This window comes from Gorilla gorilla, chromosome 20, assembly GCF_029281585.2.
Source record: "Gorilla gorilla gorilla isolate KB3781 chromosome 20, NHGRI_mGorGor1-v2.1_pri, whole genome shotgun sequence".
In the NCBI taxonomy this organism is placed as follows: domain Eukaryota; kingdom Metazoa; phylum Chordata; class Mammalia; order Primates; family Hominidae; genus Gorilla; species Gorilla gorilla.
This window is the reverse complement of record NC_073244.2, coordinates 55836725-55852907: the sequence shown is the minus strand read 5'-3', so window position 1 is coordinate 55852907 and position 16183 is coordinate 55836725. Positions and strand designations below refer to the sequence as shown.

Here is a 16183-nt window from a genome sequence, read left to right as displayed (position 1 = left end):
AAGATATGATGAAAATATTAATAATGTAGCTAACATTTGTTGGGTACTTACTGTGTGCCAGGTGCTGTTTTTCAATGCTTTACATGTGGTCACTCATTTTATTACTAGGACTCTATGGTATAAGTTTCACCATACAAATGAGAAGATAGGAAACTTGTCCAAGATCATAGAGCTAGCATTGGGCAGAGCACCCAGATCCAGACACAGGCAGTCAGGCTCCAGAGCTGTGCCCATGACTGCAACAGTCTCCAGATGAGCACAGAGGATGAGCTACATATTTGAGCAGTAAGGATGACTGATACCCTGTAAATTTGACAAATTAAATAAGTGATGTGTGTGTGTGTAAATGAGGAGAAACAGGTAGCATCAGTCACTGTTAGAACTAAAGCTTTTGTGGAGCAAATGACATTATTAATACAACTTAAAATATTGGTAACCTAGGGTGCAACCGAGTTCCAGAGGCTTACTTACAAGTGCTAACAAAAGGAAGTAATTTCAAAGTGCAAGGATTTCTTTTCTTGCAGCCCTTTTGGTGAATGGTATTAGCATTACAGAAGGCAAACAGAAGAGAACTATGTAAATTTGACTCAAGTTGCCCAGACTCCAGAACAGCTTCCAGTCCTTTACGCCTTCTCAGCACTGCCCTTCTTCTGTAAACTTAGTGTGCATGTGTTTGGCATTGTAGGAGATGGTGACATTCAAGGACGTTGCTGTGGTCTTCACTGAGGAGGAGCTGGGGCTGCTGGACTCTGTCCAGAGGAAGCTGTACCGAGATGTGATGCTGGAGAACTTCAGGAACCTGCTCTTAGTAGGTGAGGATAGGTGCCCTTAGTTACTCAATGGCAGCCTCCTGGGGTGTCTTTGTGTGCTCAATTGTTAGAAACTCTGAAGCCCCTGAAATTATTCTCTGAGATTAGGTGCCCGAGAGTCCTAATAATCCCTGTGCAACACAGACAAGATGTTTCTGATGGTTTTGTCCAGTCTATCCTTGGAATAGTAAATATGGTCCTACTTCATTGATTTGCCATCAAACAGTTTAGTAAGTTGTTCCAGGTTAGTAAGTTTATTTTTCAGGGCACCAGTAACTGTTGATGAACTTGACTTTTTAGAGGGTTTTTTTTTTTAAAACAATATATTGGTAAATAACTTTAAACTCACAGAAAACTTACAAAAGGACAAGAACACCCATATAGATTTGCCAAGATTCTACCTGGATTCACCTCTAATAACATTTTACCCTATTTGCTCTATCATTTATGTTCATGTTCTTTCCCTCTCCATACATACTTATGTATGTATATGAAAAAATATATATAGTCATAATATCTTTTTCTGAACGACTTGAGGGTAAGTTAATATACCATGGCCGTTTTTCTCTAAATACTTCAGTGTATATACAGAGTTCAGGAGTCCCCAAGTTCACTCTCACCTCTGATACCAATTGCAAGATTAGGAGTCCCCAAGACCCAAGAGTACTGAGCCCCACACTCAGGCTCAATAATTCACTAGAAGGACTCACAGAACTCACTGAAAGCAGTTGTCTTCACAGTTAATGATTCATTACGGGGAAAGGAATCAGATTAAAGTCAGCCTAGGGAAGAGGCCCAGGAGGCAGAGTCCAGGAGTGTTCCAGATGTCAGCTTCCACTTGTCATCTTCCGTGGAGTTGTGGACAGCACTGAATTCCCAGCAGTGAAGTGTGACAGTACATAAGGAGCATTGCCAGCCAGAGAGGCTCATTTGAGCCTTGGTGTCCAGAGTTTTTACTGGAGCTTAGTTACCTAGATATGATTGACCACCTGGGTGGCTGCTCTTAGATTCCAGTTTCTCCAGAGGTTAAGCTAATACCACATGGCTCAAAGCCCCCACTATAAATCACATTGTTTAACTATCTGGTGTGTGGCCCAAGGCTTCTGGGTAAACGAAAGACACTCTAATCGGGCAGGATATTCCAGGGACTTAGCGATTACCTTCTCCAGAAGCCAAAGGCAAAATCCAGATCTCTCTTTAAACAAGACTAATTCTTTCCTTTACTGCACAGTCTGTTTTATAAAAAGAGGAATATTCTCTTACCTATTCTCAGGACAGATATAATGTTTTTATCTTATCTATCGTTTATGCTGTAATTTTATCCATAAAGCCAATTTTATATATATATTTTTTCTTTTGAGACAGAGTCTCACTCTGTTGCCCAGGCTGGAGTGCAGTGGTGCAATCTCAGCTCACTGAATCCTCTGCCTCCCAGATTCAAGTGATTCTCGTGCCTCAGCCACCTGTAGCTGAGATTACAGGCAACTACCACCACACCCAGCTAATTTTTATATTTTTATTAGAGATGAGGTTTCACCATGTTGGCCACGCTGGTCTCAAACTCCTGGCCTCAGGTGATCCACCTGCCTCAGCCTCCCAAAGTGCTGGGATTACAGGCAAGAGTCACCGCGACCAGCCTAATTTTATTCTTTAAAGCATATTTTTCTCCCTCCAAAACAGGATCTAGAGTCTAGTATAGTTGTTCTGTCTCTTTAGCCTTCTTTAATTTAGAACATTTCCACAGAATTTCTTTTCCTTTTATGACAGTAACATTTTTGAAGAACACTATCACCTCTTCCCTTATTTTTAATAGAACATTCTAATGATTCCACAAAATTAGATTCAGATGATCCATGCAGCAGGAACACTATGTAGGTAGAGTGTGCACTTTTGAGGGAATCACATCTGGAGGCACATGAAGTCATCTGTCCCTCAAAGGTGGTGTTAACTTTGATTACCCAGTCATGATGTTATGCGGTTTCCCCACTATATAATTACTGCTTTTTTTCCCCATTTGTAATCGTAGGGTAACACAAGTATTTTCCTGTAGATTAAGCACCTGCTGATGATCTTGCCTTATCTGGTCCTTACCATGACAGTTAGAAAATGATGACTTTTCTAACTTTACCTCCTTCACATTTAGCAGTCAGCACCTGGCATAAACTTGCAGTCAACAAGAGCCCCCCACTTCTCAAGCATCAATTCAATGTTATTTGTAGGGATTTGTGAAATTTTTTAAAGGTTTATAGTTTAGTACTGTAATTTTGTAGATAATAAAATTGTCCCAAGTTTGGCCTCTTTAAGCTGGCTCCTGTGACCTTGTAACATGTCCCCAATTTTTTTTTTTTTTGAGCACTTTCTTACTTTATTGGCAGAGCACAATATTTTGTGCTCATCTTTACTTTGCCTTGGCTCTGGAATTATCCTTTTTTTTTTTTTTTTTTTTTTTACTGGGGAATGGTATTTAATGCCGAAGTCTGGATGCTAGGTATGGTCACTGTAGTATCTATGATCTATGTTTCTTTGTCTCAGGAGATAGAGCTAGGGTGTGTAGGGTGTGTGTGTGTGTGTGTGTGTGTGTGTGTGTGTCTGTGTGTGTGTGTATGTGTATGTATATACACATAGAAATATGTATACATATGAATAGATGTTCAGTTTATTTCAAAAGAAATGTTCATTACAATTATACTGAAATGCCATTTCTCACCCATGAAATTGGCAAAAATTCAAAAACGTAACACTATACGTTTTTTGGCAAAGCTGTGGGGAATGAAGAACATTCATGCATTGAAAGGAAGAATGCAAAATGATACAACCCTTAGGGAGGGGAAGTTGACAATATCTAACAAAGCTAGGTATTTACCCTTCCCCAGCAACCCATTTCTAGGGATTTTCCCTAAAAATAGCCATGTCCAAAAGAATATTAATAGTATACTACAATTCATGTAAGAAATAAGGTAAAATAAGTAAATAGACAGTGTGTGGGTACAGACATAATAATATATATTTTATACATATACAAAATGTATATATATTTATACATATACAAAATGTATATATATTTTATACATATACAAAATATATATATATTATACATATACAATATATATATTTTATACATATACAATATATATTTTTTATACATATATAAAATATATATATTATATATAATATATATTATATATTATACATATAAAATATATATTTTATATATATTATATATATATTATATATCTTTTATATATATTATATATAAAATATATATTTTTTATATATTATATATATTATATATATAATATATATATTTTATATATATATAAGCCATGTGGTATTAGCTTATAAAATATATATATTTTATATATATACTTATTTTTATAAGAAGAAACACAAGAAGGAAGGTTTAATCAAAATAATGGCCAGGCGTGGTGGCTCACACCTGTAATCTCAGCACTTTGAGAGGCCAAGGCAAGAGGATTGCTTGAACCCAGGAGTTCAAGACCAGCCTGGGCAACGCAGGGAGACCCTGTCTCTACAAAAAATTTAGCTGGGCATAATGATGCACACCCATGGTCCCAGCTACTCTGGAGGCCCAGGTAGGAGGATTGCTTGAGCCCAGGAGGTTGAGGCTGCAGTTGTAGTGAGCCGTGATCATGCCACTGCATGCTGGCACAGGCAGAAAAGTGAGAGCCTATTTCAAAAAAAAAGAAAATCATGAAGTTAGTTTCTTATAGTGAGTGGAAGGTAACAGGGTGGAAGGGATGTGGGAGAGAGTCACACTTGTCTGTGTATACCTTTTTGTCTAGTTTTGACCAATTGAATGTCATCAAACTTAAAAACTTTTGCTCTCCTTTCCTTCTTTACAGCACATCAGCCCTTCAAGCCAGACCTAATATCCCAGCTGGAGAGAGAAGAAAAGCTTTTGATGGTGGAGACAGAAACCCCAAGAGATGGATGTTCAGGTGAGAACTGTGCTGCAGGAACACAGCAGCCAGGGAGCCCCTTCTAGAACATGAGTCAGAACACATCACTTCTCTGTTTAAACTTTCCTGTGGCTCCCCATTTCACACATAGTAAGTTTAAAGTGGTCTATTAGGTCCTAAGGTATCTGTCCCCTCAACCTCTTCTCACTTTCCATATTCACCTACCATTGTTTGTTTTTGCTCATTCAGTCTGTTTCAGAGGCACTGCCCCATGATTGCCCCCTCAGACCTCTCAATTATGCTTCTGTGTCAATTTCCTTGACTTGCTTTTCTCTCTGAATGAATTGGGTAATAGATGCATGATCTTTGCTCTCTTCAATTCACCCTGAGGCAGCTAATAGGTGTAGAATAAATCTGTGTAATTGAAGGGTATTCTAGAATACTGTTTCTCATCTGATGGATGCCTGTTTTAACTGCTTAGCTGTACTTGGGTATTCATAGATGGGTAGCCATTAATCCTAAAAGATAAGAATAGCCAATCAGCTAAAGTAAGTATCAAAAATGACCAATGCCAACATTATAACTGGTCTTCCTCATGCAGCATTTTCAAGTGAGACACCCTTGTATTCATATGTCCAGCTTCTTATCCTCCCATTCTGTCCCATACTCTCACACCCAAACAATCTCTTGACATAGCCACAGTCTTAAAGTAGAATTTTCAAGTTGGACATTTATGTGAATCCAAACATTTTGATAGTTTCTTGAGTCCTCAAGACTGACATCAAAAGCCACCATCGCAACTGTGTAGCTAAGGATGCTGCTGGATAAGAAGAAAGAGTCAACAGAAAATTCAAAACAAATTAACTCACTTCTATAATGGTTTGTTTCCATCTTGGTTAAGATTCAGGGTCCTACATGGTACCCTTGAGAGTAGGAGTTAAACTTTTTCCCTAAAGGTCCCAGTAGTAAATACTTTAGATTTTCCTGGCCACATGTGCTCTTTGTCACAGTCTTTGTTTTTCTTACACCACTTTAAAAATGTAGAAAGCGTTCTTGGCTCCTGGGTTGTACAAAAACAGGCCGAGGCCATGCTGTGCCAGTCTACCTTCCTGATACTGTCAGCTGGAACATAATGTCACCTTTTAAAATACCTTAATTTTTTTAGCTATACTAACATGATCATATACCTCATATTAATGTAAAAATTTGTTATGTACATTCTTATTTTTAATATGTTAATTTTTCTTCTTTGTCGTTACCTTGGGGAAATCCCTCCCAGTCTAAGATTATAACTCTTGTTTTTTTAATGGATGCATAATATTCTAATAAACAAACTAGTTACTTCCAAGATACAATGGGGCTACAGCCTTTGGGTAAATGCCCCCATTCTGAAAGGGAGAAATCAGGCAAAACAAAGGGGCTACAGGCCCCATGCCAGTCTGAAACCCAGCAGGGCAGTCATTAAATCTCAAAGTTAAAAAATAATCTCCTTTGACTCCATGTCTCACATCCAGGCCATGCTGATGCAAGGGATGAGCTCCCAAGGCCTTGGGCATCTCTGCCTCTGTGGCCCTGCAGGGTATAGCCCACTTGGCTATTTTCATGAGCTGGCATTGAGTGCCTGCATCTTTTCCAGGCACATGGTGCAAGCTGTTGGTGGGTCTGGGGTCTGGAGGACGGTGGCCCTCTTCTCACAGCTCCACTAGGCAGTGCCTCAGTGGGGACTCTGGGGGCTCCAACCCCACATTTCCCTTCTCCATTGACCTAGTAGAGGTTCTCCATGAGGGCTCTACCCCTGCAGCAGACTTCTGCCTGGACATCCAGGTGTTTCTATAAATCCTCTGAAATCTGGGCAGAGGTTCCCAAGCCTCAGCTCTTGCCCTCTGCACACCCACAGGCCCAACAGCACGTGGAAGCTGCCAAGGCTTGGGGTTTGCACCCTCTGAAGCAATGGCCTGAGCTATACCTTGGCCCCTTTTAGCCATGGCTGGAACTGGAGCAGCTACAATGCAGGGTGCCGTGTCCTTCAGCTGTAGAAAACAGCAGGGCCCTGGGCCTGAGCCACAGAACTATTTTTCCCTCCTAGGACTTCAGGCCTATGGTCAGAGGGACTGCCAACACTGGCTCTGAAATGCCCTGGAGGCATTTTCCCCATTGTCTTGGCTATTAACATTCAGCTCCTCTTTACTTAGGCAAATTTCTGCAGCCTTGAATTTCTCCCCAGAAAATTGGTTTTTCTTTTCTACCACATGATCAGGCTACAAATTTTTCAAATTTTTATGCTCTGCTTCTTTTTTAAATATAAGTTCCAGTTTCAGATAATCTCTTTGCCCATAAATATGAGCATATGCTGTTAGAAGCAGCCAGACCACATCCTGAATGCTTTGCTGCTTAGAAATTTATTCCACCAGATAACCTAAATCATCCCTATCAAGTTCAAAGTTCCACAGATCTTTGGAGCAGAGGCATAATGCTGCCAGTCTCTTTGCTAAAGCATAGCACCAATGTTGGGAAAATGTATAAATGCATTTACAAACCTAAATATATCTAAATATATCACCAGTTCCAGTCCCCAATAACTTCCTCATCTCCATCTGAGACCACCTCAGCCTGGACTTCACTGTCCATATCACTATCCGTATTTTGTTCAAAACCATGTAACAATTCTGTAGGAGGTTCCAAACTTTCCCTCATCTTCCTATCTTCTTCTGAACCCTCCAAATTATTACAACCTCTGCCCATTACCTGTTTCCAAAGTCACTTCCACATTTTCAGGTATCTTTATAGCAATGCCCCACTTTTCTGGTACCAATTTTCTTTATTCATCCATTCTCCCATTGCTGTAAAGAACTACCTGAGACCGGGTAATTTATAAAGAAAAGAGGTTTAATTGACTCACGGTTCCATAGGCTATACAGGAAGCATGGCTGGGGAGGCGTCAGGAAACTTATAATTATGGTGGACGGTGAAGGGGAAGGAGGCATGTTTACATGGCAGAGAAAGAGGAAGAGAAAGAGGGCAGGAAGTGCTACATGCTTTCAAACAACCAGATCTCTTGAGAACTCTATCACGAGACAGCACTTGGGGCATGGTGCTAAACCATTAGAAAGCACCCCCATGATCCAATCACCTCGCACCAGGCCTCAACTCCAACATTGGGAATTACAATTCAACATGAGATTTGGGTGGGGATGCAGAGCGAAACCATATCAGTGGTTAAGAAAGGAGTCAGCACAGCAGCTTAAATATTTGTGATCAAAACATTGTTACCACTATACCTTGTGTTGTCTCTATCTAAAAGCAAAGTAAGAATGGAAGGTGATCTCAGCCTGGGTTACCTGAGCTGATGTTCTCACTTAGCTTTTATTAAAGAAGAAGAAGAAGAAGACATAAACAAAGATTTTTTTTCTCTGAGTTCATTATAGCTAACTATTAAATTCAAAGGAATTACTTGTCTTTATGACAAATATAGCACCTTTGTTATTGAATTGATCAATTTGGGTTGCTTGAATCATTGACTTTCTCAACCTCTAAGTGCTAAAGCAGGATTGCTATGAAGATGTAATAAATTCTCAACCTTCTTACCTCAAATGATGTCTTCGGCATCTTTTGTCATGCTTATTTTCTCCATCAAATAAAGTTCATTTATAAACTTAACACAATTTCTTATTACCATTCTACAATTGATATTGAAATAGAACTTAAATGTTGAGTTATTTAAATAAAGTAACAAGGTGTTTCGGTCTGTACCATTGACTAAAGGAAATTAATGTTGTTACATGTGTGGTCTTTTTTAGAAGAGTGTGAAACAAAGTGAAATGACCTTTTATTTTTTTTCTCCCTCTATGTCCTTAACATTGCAAAACCCACTGCTCAGAGAGAAACTTTAATCTCATATATTTGAGAGATTTTTATATCATGAATTATGTACTAATTTGCATTGAAACAGTTGCTTTGTAAGAAATTGGGTTTTGACTAACAAGCTGCTTTCATGTTCTCAAGCCACTACATCAGTCCCAAAAGACAGGACATATTAAACTGTATCTTTATGGATGTATATTGAGTGTTTTTTATAATAGTAAAACAAAACTACAAGGATTATGATTAACCCTAGCTGGAAGCTCAAACTTCTCACATATAAGCTATATACTTTATCTGATATGCCTCCTATAATATATCCCTTCATTTCATCATTATATGATAAAATATCATTATAATAACTGAAAGCTTCACTTTTGAGAAGGCAAAGACATCAGTAAATGTGCTTTTAAAGTACCAAGGTGCATACCTACTGATATACCTTGAAGTGTTATCCCACAATCAGTGTGCTGCCCCAGAGCCTAGTGACACAGATTCATCAGTGTGGCCTTTTCTTTTTCCCTTTTTTTAAAGTTGGGATAGGGTAGGGCTTACGGGTAAGATTTTGTTCAAGAAAAATTACACCATTTTGGGTTTTTTTGAGACAGAGTCTTGCCATGCTGCCCAGGCTGGATTTGCAGTGGCTATTCACAGGTGTGATTATATTAATAGGTCACTGCATCCTCAGATGCCTGGGCTCAAGCATTTCTCCTGCCTCAGCTTTCTGAGTAGCTGGGTCTACAGGATTGCGTCACCATGCCTGGCTCACAGTTATACCATTTAAAAAGTTACTTTAAAAATGAGAAAGACTCAATCCACAGGCCCTGCCTATGGGTCTTTTTGATCTTACATTTTTATTTCATCCACAGAAGATTCTTGTGACCTTTGCTTTTCTCATCAGCAGTATCACTCTGAATTGTCACCCTACGTCTCCTATAGCCTTTCAGCTTTCCAGCAAAGTTGCCACCATCACCAGTTCCTTTCCCATTTAAAAAGCTACATTACATGCTCTTTTAGTTCTATGAGTGAGAGCAACTCAAACTATGATTTATTCATCAATGTTTATTGAGCAACTACTGTTCACTTGGCAGTGAAAGGAATGCAGTGCACAAAACAGTGTTTGTTTTCATGGATAATACATTCCAGTGTGGAGAGGCAGACAAACACAAAGAAATAAGGCAGAATTATGTTTGAGGGTAATATTCATGAAAAAACATCCCTTTTACTGCTTTTCTTCTGGATATTATAGAGACTTAATCTACTTCTAAGTGTTAGAAGAATGCATGTTATTAATTCAACCCTGTTTAACCAGTTGTCCTTAGGGAGGATATTTGTCACTAGTATATGAAGATCTGCTGTCTGCTTATAATCTGAGCTTTAATAACTAGGTAACTATTTCTACCCAAATATCCTGTCTTCAACCCTTTCTGGTGCCTCAAATTTCCTAAACATTAACATAATTTTCCAGTAAAATGGCACAAGCAAAAGTCAGTATTCATTGAGTTCTGTTCATGGCTAATGAGCACCTCAGAGGACACCTACAGGTGCCATAATTTTTTTCTGATTTTTTTAGTTGAATTCAGTCACAGTCTTTCACATTTTGACCTACACCATGGCCATTGATAATTGTGAAATATCTTTTGAAAAGAGTTAAAATCTGTAATGGCCTACAGGGACTCAGAAGAGCTTATTATTCTCATGAGGATAAATAGCTCATTAGTGACAAGATATGTGATGCCTCAAACATAAAGGTCTGTGTTTACCTTCTTCAGCATATCATTTAACACACACAGTACCCTTACAAATGAACAACATTATCATGTTTATGTGCCAGACAAAAAAGAAAAACTTATTAGGACAAAAGGCGTTTGTCCATTTGCAACTATATTTTTTCAGATTTAAGAACATCCTGTTTTCCCCTTCAGATCTCCTGGAAACCCATGATTAATCCATGATAACATGTTTATAGTTGTGTTGTTTTGTTTCGTTTGAGACAGGATCTCATTCTGTTGCTTAGGCTGGAGTGCAGTGGCATGATCTTAGCTCACTGCAACCTCCGCCTCATGGGTTCAAGTTATTCTCCTGCCTCAGCCTCCTCAGTAACTGGGACTACAGGTGTGCACCACCACGCCTGGCTAATTTTTGTACTTTTAGTAGAGATGGGATTTCACCATGTTGGCCAGGCTGGTGTCAAACTCCTGACTTCAGGTGATCCACCCGACTTGGCCTCCCAAAGTGCTAGGGTTACAGGCATGAGCCACCATGCCCAGCCATGTTTATGGTTTTACTAAGCCTTTTGAACACAGCCATCATGTTCGATGTCCAGGTCGCGCTGCAAAGTCCTGATTTTGAGGCATCGGATATCCTGAATTATGTAGATGCTATTTGTATGTAGGTTGAATATCCCTTCTCCAAAATGCTTGGGACCAGAAGTGTTTTGTATTTCAAATGTTTTCAGATTTTAGAGTATTTGCATTATACTTACCAGTTGAGCATCCCTAATCAGAAATCTGAAATGCTCCAATGAGTATTTCCTTTGAACATCATGTAGAACGTTAAAAAAGTTTTGGATTTTGGAGCATTTCACATTTCAGATTTTTGGATTGAGAATACTCAACCTGTAACTGGTATAGCCAAAGAAGAAATATTTTCTAAGTATTCTTAGAAATAGTGGCATGAATTTTCCTCTGGTTCTTTCAAGTTTCATGTTATGACCTAAGTGTAAAATCTTCAAATCTCTTGAATAAAGCATTCACTCGTGCACATCTGAATTCTCTTTATCCTTATAGGAAGGAAGAATCAACAAAAGATGGAGAGTATTCAGGAAGTAACAGTAAGCTACCTTTCCCCCAAAGAGCTTTCCTCCCGTCAGACCTGGCAACAAAGTGCAGGTGGGTTAATCAGGTGTCAAGATTTCCTGAAAGTTTTTCAAGGGAAGAATTCTCAGTTGCAAGAACAAGGTAATTCCCTCGGCCAGGTTTGGGCAGGAGTACCAGTTCAGATTTCTGAAGATGAGAACTATATATTGACTCATATAGGGAATGGCTCCAATTATATAAAAAGTCAAGAGTATCCATCTTGGAGGGCACATCATTCTTGGAGGAAAATGTATCTGAAAGAGTCACATAATTATCAGTGTACATGTCAGCAAATTTCCATGAAAAATAATTTCTGTAAGTGTGACAGTGTCAGTTGGCTCTCACATCACAATGATAAACTGGAAGTACACAGAAAAGAAAACTACAGCTGCCATGACTGTGGAGAAGATATCATGAAGGTATCATTACTTAATCAGGAGTCAATTCAAACAGAGGAGAAGCCCTATCCATGTACTGGGTATAGAAAAGCCTTCAGTAATGACTCCAGCTCTGAAGTTCATCAGCAGTTCCACTTGGAAGGGAAGCCCTATACATACAGTTCATGTGGAAAGGGCTGTAGTTATAGTTCACTTCTTCATATTCATCAAAATATTGAGAGAGAAGATGATATTGAGAATTCACATCTGAAATCCTATCAGAGAGGGCATACAGAGGAGAAACCATGCAAATGTGGTGAATATGGTGAGAACTTCAATCACTGTTCCCCTCTTAACACTTATGAACTTATCCACACAGGTGAGATGTCCTATAGGCACAACATTTATGAGAAAGCCTTCAGTCATAGCTTAGACCTTAATAGTATTTTTAGGGTCCATACTAGGGATGAACCCCATGAATATGAGGAAAATGAGAATGTCTTTAATCAGAGTTCATGTCTCCAAGTCCATCAAAAAATCCACGCTGAAGAGAAACTATACACAGATATAGAGTATGGAAAGAGTTTCATTTGTAGTTCAAATCTTGACATTCAGCATAGGGTTCATATGGAAGAGAATTCATATAATTCTGAGGAGTGTGGTAATGGCTTCAGTCTGGCCTCACATTTTCAGGACCTTCAGATAGTCCACACTAAGGAACAACCATATAAACGCTATGTGTGTAGTAACAGCTTCAGCCATAATTTATATCTTCAAGGTCATCCAAAAATTCACATTGGAGAGAAACCGCATAAGGAGTGTGGGAATGGCTTCAACTGGAGCTCAAAACTTAAAGATCATCAGAGAGTCCACACTGGACAGAAGCCATACAAATGCAATATATGTGGCAAAGGTTTCAATCATAGATCAGTTCTGAATGTTCATCAGAGAGTCCACACAGGAGAGAAACCTTATAAATGCGAGGAATGTGATAAGGGATTCAGTCGGAGTTCATATCTTCAAGCCCATCAGAGAGTCCACACTGGAGAAAAACCTTATAAATGTGAGGAATGTGGGAAGGGGTTCAGTCGAAATTCATACCTTCAAGGCCATCAGAGAGTTCACACTGGAGAAAAACCATACAAGTGTGAGGAGTGTGGGAAGGGCTTCAGTCGGAGTTCACACCTTCAAGGCCATCAGAGAGTCCACACTGGAGAAAAACCATTCAAATGTGAGGAGTGTGGGAAGGGGTTCAGTTGGAGCTTTAATCTTCAAATTCATCAGAGGGTTCACACAGGAGAAAAACCCTATAAATGTGAAGAATGTGGTAAAGGCTTCAGTAAGGCCTCAACACTTTTGGCCCATCAGAGGGTCCACACGGGAGAGAAGCCATACCAATGTGATGAGTGTGGTAAGAGTTTCAGTCAGAGATCATACCTTCAGAGTCATCAGAGTGTCCATTCTGGAGAAAGACCATATATATGTGAGGTATGTGGAAAGGGCTTCAGTCAGAGAGCATATCTTCAAGGTCATCAGAGAGTCCACACTAGAGTGAAACCGTATAAGTGTGAGATGTGTGGGAAGGGCTTTAGTCAGAGTTCGCGCCTTGAAGCACATCGGAGGGTTCACACAGGAGGGAAACCATACAAATGTGAGGTGTGTACAAAGGGTTTCAGTGAGAGTTCACGCCTTCAAGCACACCAAAGGGTTCATGCGGAAGGGAGACCCTATAAATGTGAACAGTGTGGTAAGGGTTTCAGTGGGTATTCAAGTCTTCAAGCCCATCACAGAGTCCACACAGGAGAGAAACCATACAAATGTGAGGTATGTGGAAAGGGCTTCAGTCAGAGATCAAATCTTCAGGCTCACCAGAGAGTCCACACAGGAGAGAAACCATATAAATGTGATGCATGTGGTAAGGGTTTCCGTTGGAGCTCAGGTCTTCTCATTCATCAAAGAGTCCACAGTAGTGATAAATTCTATAAAAGCGAAGACTATGGTAAGGACTACCCTTCATCAGAGAATCTACACAGAAATGAAGATTCTGTTTTGTTTTGAAGTCCTCAAATGGGAGCTGAAATTTTCCAGTCACTAGAGTTCTTTCAGTAGAAAAAGAATTTTTAAAAATTAAAATGTAATGTTTCTGCCCAACTTCAACATTCATAATGGCCAGGATACCACACAACAGAGACATTTAATGAGAGGGATTTCACGAGGGATTTTGTTAGAACTTTAACATCAGTCATTGCACAGGAGCTAAGGCTTATAAAATATGAGTATGGTCAGGAATTTAATAAAAGTACAGTGATGAGCATGCCTAAATCCATGTTCTCTAGAATGTAAGCTTGGTAAGAGAAGGGACTTTGTTCATTGCTAGTCTACAAAACTAGGACATTTCATAACGCAATGTAGGTGCTCAGTACTTTTTGCTAAATAACTAAAAGTATGTAAAGGTAAAAGGTTTGAAATTTTTAAGGCATTTTTTAAAACTTAAAATGTATTTGGAGGAGAAATCCTGCAAGTAATCTTAATAAAATCATTTCAAGTAAATATTTGAAATGTAGAACGATAAGCATTATGATGATCTGAAATAACGTTAATTTGGTTGTAACCCTATTGGGGTTAGTTCCCACCCTTTGTTCCATCTTGAGCAGAGATGTGCTGCATTTCTTAACGTTTGATCTCTATACATTATACCATCTGCTGAAGTTTAGCTTTGTGTGTGTGTATATGTACACATGTATGCACTTTAAATATCAGTACAAACTGATAATGTTTCTGGTTAATGTTGCAAAAATGGAACACTGTATTTTACGTAATTGATTTTCTACTCCTGCCCTGTGAATTAAGGCATAGTTTTACTGTAATATATGCAAGTATCCAAAATGGTTACTGATGACAAATACTTTTTAATAAATGTCAAAATCACAATACTTGGGTTTTTTTATTCTCCATATTTCTCTAAAAGTCCATTTGATCTGACTGATTTCTAAATGTTGTAGCCTTTGTCCAATCCACACCTCCTTAAGCAGGGTCAAGTTTGAAAGATTTTAATTTTGTCAAGTTTTCCATTCCCATACTTCTCCCACTCACACACAAAAAAAGGGGGAAAATCTTGAATTTTTCTAAGCATATTTATCAATGTATTGACTAGTAGGATAGGGTTGCCATTTACTTGCTAGTGTCTGTCTTCAAGAATGATGCATTTTGTTGGTGAAAGTGAAAAATACAAGCTTGTCGTTCTATATGTATCAAAATACTTATCAAGCCCCCCATATATATCGGAATGTAAAATGTGCATACCGATCTGGAAATCATAGAACAGTAATTTATAATTAAGCAATTTTAGCAGTAAGGAAGGATTTTAAAATGATAGTAATGTTTTAAGCTGGAAGTAAATGTCCATCAATATGAATTTGGGTAAGTTTCTGTATGTTCTATACTATGGATCTACAGAAAGTATGATTTAGCTCTAAAATGACAAGAATGGATCATGCATATTGTTTAGTAAAAACCTGGACTGTATGTTCATAATAGCCAGCTAATTTAAGCCTGTGTACATGTATGTTCAAATATATGCTTATAGATAATGTGTGAAAGATTACTCATTATTATATCCACAGTAGTTTTCTCTGGAAAGAAATTTTTGGCTTAGTTTTTTTGTGCTTTATTTAAAAATATTTATAATGGACATTTACCAATTACACCAAAGCAGTAAACAGCTATTGATATATTATCTCTTATACTTAAGAACTCATGATATGATTGCTTGATTTCACTGTATGACATTATGACCAACAACAGTAAAGAATAAACCCCCTGAAGTTAGTTTTTAAAATTTCCTGGATTTTTGAGAATACAGATAAATTAGGTGTCCAGTAACTTTATATTTCTGTGAAATTTCCTTAGGTCTCAAAATCCATGTTGCCTAGGATGTCCTAGTGCAATCCAGTTTTATAAATTGATGCTCACGGCTTTTCCATCAGATTTCCCCTTGCTGGATGAATATGGTGACCAAAGCACTGGCATAACTTGGCTTTCGAGGTGCTGGTTCAAGTTGCACAGTATCATCAGAAATCCAGGGCTTCTAAAGCATGTCTTTGATATCATCACTTACAGGGGAGAGCTCATGGTGGTTTTATCAATTGGAATGCTTTTAGTTCTAAGTAACAGAAAATTTAGAGTTGCCTAAACCAAAACTGTTTCTTAGTTCATATAAATGAAAAGATACAGATAGTGTAAGACTAGGGTCTGGGTAAGGTAGGGGGATTTTATATTGCTTTCTTTTAATTCTCTCACCTCTCTTTTCTTGTGAATTCTTGTCTTCATGTTGTTCACAATATAGCAGCATCACCTGCTTT

General features: G+C 38.5%; 1 protein-coding gene across 2 annotated transcripts in view; it reads left to right on the top strand.

The window, feature by feature from the left end:
• The window catches only part of ZNF112 (zinc finger protein 112), a 32187-nt gene extending 17434 nt beyond the window's left edge, over positions 1–14753 (top strand). For both annotated transcript variants that reach the window (XM_055369665.2, XM_004060920.5), the window contains 3 exons: positions 686–812; positions 4673–4768; positions 11377–14753. In XM_055369665.2, coding sequence (XP_055225640.1) covers positions 686–812; positions 4673–4768; positions 11377–13880 — 2727 coding nt within the window. In that variant the 3' untranslated portion in view covers positions 13881–14753. The remainder of the gene's footprint in view (positions 1–685; positions 813–4672; positions 4769–11376) is intronic.
• The last annotated feature ends 1430 nt before the right edge of the window (positions 14754–16183 follow it).